Source organism: Biomphalaria glabrata, chromosome 9, assembly GCF_947242115.1.
Source record: "Biomphalaria glabrata chromosome 9, xgBioGlab47.1, whole genome shotgun sequence".
NCBI lineage: Eukaryota > Metazoa > Mollusca > Gastropoda > Planorbidae > Biomphalaria > Biomphalaria glabrata.
Genome location: NC_074719.1, coordinates 2,678,986 through 2,689,447, shown reverse-complemented (window position 1 = coordinate 2,689,447; position 10,462 = coordinate 2,678,986). Strand labels below are relative to the sequence as shown.

General features: G+C 30.4%; 1 protein-coding gene across 2 annotated transcripts; it reads right to left on the bottom strand.

The window, feature by feature from the left end:
• Positions 1–1,575: 1,575 nt before the first annotated feature.
• Positions 1,576–9,920, bottom strand: LOC106066729 (zinc finger protein 99-like). 2 transcript variants are annotated; one of them, XM_056041755.1, is made up of 4 exons: positions 9,843–9,920; positions 6,366–6,623; positions 5,983–6,159; positions 1,576–4,558 (listed from the first exon to the last, which is right to left on the bottom strand). In XM_056041755.1, the coding sequence occupies exons 2-4, from the start codon at positions 6,492–6,494 to the stop codon at positions 2,579–2,581; spliced, it is 2,286 nt and encodes a 761-aa protein (XP_055897730.1). In that variant the 5' UTR covers positions 6,495–6,623; positions 9,843–9,920; the 3' UTR covers positions 1,576–2,578. The 2 variants fall into 2 exon arrangements, with proteins under 2 accessions (XP_055897730.1, XP_055897731.1); XM_056041756.1 differs by lacking the exon at positions 9,843–9,920 and adding an exon at positions 6,909–8,038.
• Positions 9,921–10,462: the final 542 nt, after the last annotated feature.

The window sequence follows — 10,462 nt, the reverse complement described above, 5'->3', positions numbered from 1 at the left end:
ACTTTCAAAGATAGATTTTAATTGATAAAATTATATAGTGTAGCCTAATGTTGATTTAGGTGACAGATTTACTCTTGGCGCAAATAAAGGGAAACAACTGGAGACAAGACCTCACCATAGTTTAAATATAGAGCTGGATATAAATTGATGAAATTAAATAAACCATTTTTTTTCTGTAAACGAAAATTGGCATCGTTGTTTCATTTGTTTTTGTGTTCGTAAATTAGCGTAATTACTTAAGCAAAGAGTGTTGAAAATAAAAATGTTCCACTTAGCCTAAATAAATATGCACAAGCCAAGACAGGTGAACCACAAACACGCATATACTTGCAATAAATTATATACCACTCATATTGATGAGCATCATGTGAAATATGGAACTGTTTGGTCGTGTGGTGTTGTCTCGTGATATGTGGGCTCGAAAGGCCATGGTTCAAACCCTTTCTGCAGATTTTTTGCCTTGGTTCGTGCATGTCCATTATTATTATATGAGATCAAAATATGTGATGTCTCTGGGCATATAACTGTCATGTTATTAATCTATTTCAACCTCCAGTGTTTCATATATCTATTAATAATACAGTTCAACCTTCAGTGTTCCATATAACTGTTATGATAATAATACAGTTCAACTTCCAGTGTTCCATATAATAATTATGATAATAATACAGTTCAACCTCCAGTGTTCCATATAACTATTATGATAATAATACAGTTCAACCTTCAGTGTTCCATGTAACTTTTATGATAATAATACAGTTCAACCTCCAGTGTTCCATATAACTATTATGATAATAATACAGTTCAACCTCCAGTGTTCCATATAACTATTATGATAATAATACAGTTCAACCTTCAGTGTTCCATATAACTATTATGATAATAATACAGTTCAACCTCCAGTGTTCCATGTAACTGTCATGATAATAATACAGTTCAACCTCCAGTGTTCCATATAACTATTATGATAATAATACAGTTCAACCTCCAGTGTTCCATATAACTATTATGGTAATAATACAGTTCAACCTCCAGTGTTCCATATAACTATTATGATAATAATACAGTTCAACCTTCAGTGTTCCATGTAACTATTATGATAATAATACAGTTCAACCTCCAGTGTTCCATATAACTATTATCATAATAATACAGTTCAACCTTCAGTGTTCCATGTAACTATTATGATAATAATACAGTTCAACCTCCAGTGTTCCATATAACTATTATGATAATAATACAGTTCAACCTCCAGTGTTCCATGTAACTATTATAATAATAATAATGTTCAACCTTCAGTGTTCCATGTAACTATTATGATAATAATACAGTTCAACCTCCAGTCTTCCATATAACTATTATGATAATAATACAGTTCAACCTTCAGTGTTCCATGTAACTATTATGATAATAATACAGTTCAACCTTCAGTGTTCCATGTAACTATTATGATAATAATACAGTTCAACCTTCAGTGTTCCATGTAACTATTATGATAATAATCTAGGTCAACCTTTAGTGTTCCAATAATATGACTTACCGGTATTGATAAAAAAAAACGTGAAAATAGTTTTATGTTATAAAATACTTTATTTGATCAGTACAAAATTTATTTAGCAATTTAAAAAAAAAAAATATTAAGAAAATCTGATGAAATGTCACATCATTAACACAATGTAATATACAAATCAAAAGCTTGTGATTGTTACCAAAATATCATAAAAGTTAAAGAAAAACAAAACAAAACAAAAAACACTAATGTACTATATATTGTGTATACAACTTATAGAGCGAATTGTTTTTCTTTAAACAACTAATGAGTAAAAAGTGTTTAAAAAAGAAACATTTATTTACCTCGCCTCGTCCCGTTACCATTATTTGCTGGTGCATATATTATAGGAGTATACTTTTTCATTAACTTTTAAGGACCATGAATTAAATCATTCCTTTAGAAAAACATTTAATTCCTAATCACATTTAGCATTTCAATGATCTTTTATCCAAATAAATAGTCTCCTAATTAATATGTTACAAAATTATGAACAGAAAAATTATTTCATTCCACTTGCACTTGGAGCTATTGTTAATGTTTTTTTTTTCCACTAGCACTTTGAGAGATATAAAGGTATTCAAGCAGACAATGGAACATTAGAACGGCTTCAGACCAGAGAGAATCAACTTTGAAAGTTAAAGAGAGAATGAATTCTTTTTCTATATATGTAACATTAAAATTTCATACTAGCATCACAAACCAAGAGATAAGAGGGTTACTGCCGCAATCGGACGCCATGATGACCTGCTAACTATTGTAAAAAAACACAACCTTAAAATCTATGGCCATATTACAAGATCTACGGGGCTCGCTAAGACCTTCCTACAGTACCGGGAAAAAGAAGAAGAGGCAGACAGAGAAAGCTATGGGAGGACAACATAAAAGAATGGACCTACCATTGATAGAGGTTTTAAACAAGGCAAAAGACAGGGAGGAATGGAGAAAGATGGTCAACAAGTCTTGCTTGGTGCCCCAACAGACTAAGGGATAGGTAAAGGTAAAACATTAAAATCAGCTCATGCTATTTTAAACTGATGGCTTGAGTACATTCTTATTGACAGATTTAACTTTTAAATGTTTTTTTTTACAAGAATGAATCATCACATGCTTTTTTAAATCTGAGGATCGAGTAAATCTTTTTTGACATATTTTACACTCAAATGACTTTTTACCAGAATGAATCATCTTATGCTTTCTTAAAGTTGAGGATTGAGTGAATCTTTTTTGACAAATTTGACATTTAAATAGCTTTTTACCAGAATGAATAAACTCATGCTGTTTTAAATCTGAGGGTCGAGCAAATTCTTTTTGACATATTTTACACTTAAATGGCTTTTCTCCAGAATGAATCCTCTCATGCTTTTTTAAATTTGTCGAATGATTGAATTCTTTTTGACAAATTTGACATTGAAATGACTTTTTACTGGAATGAATCCTCTCATGCTGTCTTAAATTTGTGGAATAAGTGAATTCTTTTTGACAAATTTGACATTTAAATAGCTTTTTACCAGAATGAATTATCTCATGCCGTTTTAAATAACTGGAATGAGTGAATCTTCTTTGACAAATTTTACATTGAAATGGCTTTTTACCAGAATGAATTATCTCATGGTGTTTTAAATTTGAGGACTGAGAGTATTTTTTATGACAAATTTGGCATTGAAATGGCTTTTTATCAGAATGAATACTTACATGCTTTTTTAAATCTGAGGGACAAGTGAATTTTTTTGGACAAATTGTACACTGAAATGGCTTTTTATCAGAATGAGTCATCTCATGCTTTCTTAAATTTGAGGACTGATTGAATTCTTTTTGACAAATTTGACATTTAAATGGTTTTTCACCTGAATGAATCATCTCATGCTGTTTTAAATGTGAGGATCTAGTGAACTCTTTTTGACAAATTTGACATTTAATTGGATTTTTACCAGAATGTATTACCTCATGCTCTTTTAAGCCTCTTGAGCTTAAGAATTCTTTCTGACAAATGGGACATTTGAATAGTTCTCTTCCCCAGTGAAGTGTAAGATGAACTTTTAAAGAATTTTTACTCAACAATTGTTTTTGACACAAATCACACTTAAATGTTTTTCTAAAGGAATGATTTAATTCATGGTCCTTAAAAGTTAATGAAAAAGTACGAATCATTTCATGCTTTTTTAACGCTGAGGATCTATTGAATTCTTTATGACAAATGTAACATTGAAATGGTTTTTTGTCCAAATGAAGGACCTCGTGCTGTTTTAAATATGAGAACTGGCTGAATTTTTTTTGACAAATTTCACATTTAAATGTCTTTTTATCAGAATGAGTTATCTCATGCCTTTTTAAATTTGAAGACATAAAGAATTTTTTTCGACAAATTTTACACTGAAATGTCTTTTTATTAGAATGAATCATCTCATGCTGTTTTAAAAAACAGGCATGAGTGAATCCTTTGTGACAAATTTTACAATTAAATGGCATTTTACCAGAATGAATAATCTCATGGTGTTTTAAATTTGAGGAATAAGCAAATTCTTTGTGACAAATTTGACATTGGAATTGCTTTTTGTCAGAGTGAACAATTTCATGTTGTTTTAAAGTTGAGGATTTGGTGAATTCTTTTTGACAAAGTTGACACTGAAAAGGCTTTTTTTTAGAATGAATCATCTCATGGTTCTTTAAACTAGTGGCAGAACTAAATCCTTTGTGACAAATATGACATTCGAATAATATTATTCCACAATGAAGTGCCAGGTGAACTTTCAAATTACATTTATAAAACATTTGTTTTTGACATAAGTCACACTTAAATGTTTTTTTAAAGCAATGCATTAATTCATGGTTCTTAGAGATTGATGAAGTAGAGAATGATTTTTCAGCAGAAACCAGCTGGAGCATTCTATTTACATTTGAACTATTTTGTTCTTCATCTTCAAGGTTTCCAGCACGCACATCTTTGTTAGGAGAGTTTCTAGGTTTATCTTGGTTTGAAGACATATCTTGACTTTGATTTATTTGTTGCTGTAGAGTAAAACAAATAACAAGAACATAAAAAATACTAAAAAAAAAGCTTATACAAAGTGTAATTGTATCAATTAGTTTGGATCAGTCATTAAAATTTGAAAAAATATCTTGACCAACAACAATCTGTGGGACTCGAAATATTTATACTGTTTGTTTTTGTTGAGTGCTGTTTCATGTTTTTATTTTTTTTCAGTACGCTAAGATCCTGTCACTTATCTGGACCAGTTGGAAAAAAAGGGGGGAAGGAAGAAAAAAGAAATGTTTTAAAATGTGGGAACAACCTAAATTCAAATTCATGGCTCAAGCTTCCTCAGGCTTATACCATCACTTCTGTCAAGTACAATTTCTTTGCCTTGTTCAAGATAACTACGAAAAAAATTAATTCCCAATAGTTAATTAACTTATTGCTTAATTTTTTTAAAAATTGATTCTTGTTTTGTCAGGTAAAAGAAATAATTGTACAAAACTTCAGCTTGATCCAAGATTGGGTGTCAGAGAAATAACGTGTACCCTTACTAGACAGCGAGAGGGAGTTGATATAAGCTTTGTAAAAACTTGACTAAAAGAATAAGTTAAATCATTTTATTCCTTTAAGAAAACAAAATATTTTTTCTTATTTTAATAAGTTCTGATACTGCTAGAAAAATTTCTTTGTTTCAACACTCGATAAAAAAAAAATCACAATTCTAGTGTCAGAATATCTAATCCTATGCTGAATATTTGTAAATTGATAGTTATTAATGCAAATCAACTTTAGAATATTGAATATTTAACATGAAAAACTTTAAGTATATCCCATTGGCATGACCCATGGAGGGTGTTGGCCAGATCTTTCTTGAGCATCTCTGTAAATAAGTCTTGGGGGGCCCTCGGGTCTGACAGCAAAATTAACTGCCCTCTTCCCATCAAAGAAAACAGCCTAACTCCTCTCACTGAAAACAAAATCCCCAACAAACTTGAAACATTTTGCTCAAATAATGTGCATACTGTTCATATTCATGCAAAACATGGGAATATATAAACAAAGGTATATACTCTTTCATTCCTTAATAACTACAAAGAAAAAATGAATTCAATCTCACCACATAAGCTACTAACAGGTGCGCTAACCTTTGTGGAAGTAGGTTTGATTTTGGTTGACACCCCCCCCCCCAGCTATTTTATTTCCTTCATACTCCCACCATAGTCTAAATGGTTTCTTTACAGTTTTCAGACTGATTCTCCTTTCTGTTCTCTACTTTACAATCTTAAGCCTTGAATAGATATTTTAATTAAAGATAGTTCACTAAAAACTATTAAGTATTTTTAAAAGAGTTCAAGCTTTTGCAGACCTGAAACAAAGTTTATAATAGTTTGTTGCTGGCTTTTAAATAGCCAGATGTCAAGTTTTTAGGGTGTTAATTCTAGCCAATTTCTCTTACCTCTGTCTCTTCTGATAAAATCGATTCCAAGGTTTGAACAACGAAGCTATATTCTAATGTGTCTGGATGGAAAGAAAATTCTGTCTTCTCATTTTTCATAACATTGAAGAGATCATTGGTAGAGTCTTGTTTCAAGTCATCCATCATTGACATTGAATGCATTTTTTCTTCGGATGTCTTTGAGCATAGGAATGGAAATATTATATCAAAATGTCATTAAAATGATATTGAGGGGGTTATAGCTTTCAAATATATCCTATTTATTAAGATAAGATCTTATATTATAAGATACAATATATTAGTTCTTTTAAATGATATTTAACAAAAAACAACAACAACACAATTTTGTTTAGTCTTAATGCATTAAATAAAATTTGCCTTACCTGTGTATTTTCAGAAGTTTGATACTTGTAATTGTAGTCTCTCAACTTTGAGTATAATGACCAATCTATCTTCTCAATTTTCACAATAGGTTTAAGATCATTAATAAAGTCATGTTTCATGCCCTCCATGGTAGAAGCAGTTCCTCTGAGTTTTTCTAAGAAAGATGCTTTTTCACATTTTTTTTTTTCACTTTTTTAAAGACATTTTTCATGGCATTTTTTATAGTTAAATGTAGTTTTTATGCAATTATGCTCATTCTGTAAAAGAAAAAAAAATCAAAGAAAATATATAAAATATATAAAAATATAGAATTTATATACAAAAAGAAGCAAGGAGAGTCTGTCTTTTCAAACCCAATACCTGGAGAATTATCTGTGATGTGAGTCTGTTGATCATGAGCTAAGCTGATTGCTTCCCTCCCCCATAATTAAATCATTACAAACATGTGATATACAAGTAGACTTAATAAATAAAGCATTAGGGTTTATTAAAAGAAATTTCTATAAATCAAATAAGAACATAAAACTAAAATGTTATTTAACCTCGGTTAGGCCAATGATAGAATATAATGCATCCTCTGTTTGGGACCCCCTCAACTCAAGAAAACATTAAGAAACTGGAACAGACACAAAATAGAGCAGTGAGATTCATAACAAACAAATATTCACATTTGACTAGAGCAGTGATGCCCAAAGTACGGCCCGCGGGCCGGTTCTTGGTTCCATCCGGCCCACCGAAACATAGGCACAAAAAGTAAAATATCCTCCCTCCCCCTTTTCAAAAAGGTTGAAAATGTATCTTTACTTTCGTTAGGGCCCTCACTTTTTCTCTGATGGATTGGTACCATGACCTTTAATGATTGTGCGTTTATGAGTTTATGAAATGGAAATCTGAATGTAGAATCTTCCAGGAAAGGTGAATGGACCTTTTTTGTAGAAAATGATAATAAGCCAGCATATTTGTTTTGTAAAGAAAGTCTGGCTGTTTCAAAAACAACAACATATTAGTCATATACAGCGGAATTAAAAAAAAAATATCAAGGCCTTCTTGATATGAGCCGCTTATAAAAAATTGGTTAAACTACGCCTAGAGATTGGAGGATCGATGAAAATATTTACCAAAATGAGAAAATAAGTTGGTGGTAAAGGTAGCTACAATGTTGCTCAAATTTTAAGTACAGAAATGAAGACATTTTTTGATGGGTACCTTTAAACATCCCATTAAAAAATGTAAGTACTATATTCAATAGTTTCAAATAGTTTCAGATGAATTTTTTTTTCATATTTTGTACCTTTTTATTGATGTGACACGCATGTCGAAAGTTAAAATGGCCCGCAGGTCAAATTAGGCTGAGCATCACTGGACTAGAGTAACACCATTAGTTAAATCACTAAATTTAGAAAGCCTTCAGGACAGAAGACGCAAAAGTAAAGTAGCAATTATACATAAAACACTAAACCATAATCTTCAAAAACAAAATTAAATAAAATACTCAGAAAGACACAAAGATAAAGGAAAGGCACATTACTCATCCCATATGCTAGGACAAATTTGTACAAATACTCCTTCTTCCCTAGTGCTATTAGAGCATGGAATGGGTTGCCTGAGCTAGCCAGGAAAACCAGTGACTTGGCAGAATTTAAGTCATTGGTTAATATGCCTGACTGAATGCATGACGCATAGGACATAATCATCTTCTTTTTTGAAGTAACGTCTGTATTATATAAGATAAGATTAATTAAGTCTAAGTAGACTTAATATTAATAGTATATAAATATATATATATATGTATGTGTATATATATATATATATATATATATATATATATATATATATATATATATATATATATATATATATAAATAATATATTTTATATATATACTTAGACCTCACTTATATAAACTCAATATTTGACAATTAATATTTATTTTTTTCTAGTACTCTAGGGGCAGGGTAGAGGACTAGACTAGAGGGCTAGATAAGTATAATCCTAGAACACATAATATGTAGCAACATCATAAACCACTTAGACAAACATAATGTCCTCACACCATACCAACATGGCTTTAGGAAATATAGATCATGTGAAACACAACTAATAGGACTAATTGATGATTTTTCAAAAGGTTTAGATAATAGTGAACAAATAGATGCTATCTTACTAGATTTTTCTAAGGCTTTTGACAAAGTACACCACCATAGTTTGCTTAAAAAATTAAAATATTTTGGCATTAATGGTTCACTGCATCAGTGGATTAAAGATTTTCTGATAGGGAGAGAACAAACTGTAATAATAAATGGCTCTAAATCAACACCGATAACAGTAAACTCAGGTGTACCACAAGGAACAGTATTGGGTCCACTACTATTTTTAATTTACATAAATGATTTACCAAATATTGCATTACTTCAGGAACAAAAGTCAGATTATTTGCAGACGATTGCATAATATATAATATAGAACAATAAAAACAACACAGGACACAGATATTTTACAAAGAGAATTAGATGAATTACAGAAATGGGAATCAAATTGGAGCATGTCTTTCCACCCAGAAAAATGTCAGTTGTTAAGAGTAACAAAAAAACTAAAACAAATTAATTCCACTTATAAATCTTATTCATGGCAAACCAGTAACACAGACTAAAAACGCAAAATACCTAGGTGTTATAATAAATGAAAAACTGTCATGGAATCCACATATTGATGAAACTACAAAAAAATCAAACAGAGCATTAGGATTTATTAAAAAGAAATTTCTATAATTATAAATCAAATAAGAACATAAAACTAAAATGTTATTTAACCTTGGTTAGGCCAATAATAGAATATGCATCCTCCGTTTGGGACCCCTCAACTCAAGAAAACATTAAAAAACTGGAACAGACACAAAATAGAACAGTGAGATTCATAACAAACGAATATTCACATTTGACTAGAGTAACACCTTTAGTAAAATCACTAAATTTAGAAAGCCTTCAGGACAGAAGGCTCAAAAGTAAAGTAGCAATCATACATAAAACACTGAACCATAATCTTCAAATACAAAATTTAATAAAATACTCTGAAAGACACAAAGATAAAGGCACATTCCTCGTCCCATATGCTAGGACAAATTTGTACAAACACTCCTTATCTTATATAATACAGACGTTACTTCAAAAAAGAAGATGATTACGTCCTACGCGTCATGCATTTAGTCATGCATATTAACCAATGACTTAAATTCTGCCAAGTCACTGGTTTTCCTGGCTAGCTCAGGCAACCCATTCCATGCTCTAATAGCACTAGGGAAGAAGGAATACATAAAATGATAATCATAATGAAACTATGTTTTGAGTATGAAAAGTATATCTAGAATCTAGATCTACACTTCTATATCAGTTATCACTATTAAATCTAGACTCTAGATCTAATCTTGGTCCGGCAGGGTTACATATATCATATATGCATGTTTTTCGTATTTTCCTTACAGTATAGAATATAGACTAGATGTAGATCTAGATCTATATCCTGAGTCTACATCTAGATCATGGAAGTATTATAATAGTTTCTTGTCTAGATGAATAGCATCTCAATTTTAATTTATCGATACTGACCTATATTCAATTGCTAATGATAAAGCAGAAAGAGATTATTATGATTATATGTAGGTCTGTGTGAATTTCTCTATTTGCACTGAATGACAAAAGAAAAGGAGTAAAATCTAGATTAGATCTAGTTTAAACAAAGATGAATTATTCCTTAATTAAATATAGACTAACATTTAAATTGTATTTAATAAAGACACATTTTTAAAGATTTTTTTTAAAATTTACAATAAATTCATATCTTTTGTCTATAACGATTTTTAAAAACAAAATTACGAAAAGGCTAAAGTACTGATAAAATATAAATATAAATCTCGATAAATATAGATCCCTACATCTAGATCAAGATATCTACATTTAATCTACACTCGATAATCGCATTATCGTAGTCTGTGAATCGTGACCAGTCTGTACTGTGTTATTGTGTGTATCAGTCGTGTTTTATTGAAATAAAGCCTTGTTTCTAAGGTTATGAATTGACTTAGTATATTACAATTTATTTC

Coding starts and splice junctions, on each gene's coding strand:
- LOC106066729 (XM_056041755.1), bottom strand. CDS start 6,494: ATGGAGGGCATGAAACATGACTTTATTAATGATCTTAAACCTATTGTG. Junction 6,160..6,365: donor AAACTTCTGAAAATACACAG/GTAAGGCAAATT, acceptor CTATGCTCAAAG/ACATCCGAAGAAAAAATGCA. Junction 4,559..5,982: donor TTTTATCAGAAGAGACAGAG/GTAAGAGAAATT, acceptor TTTACTCTACAG/CAACAAATAAATCAAAGTCA.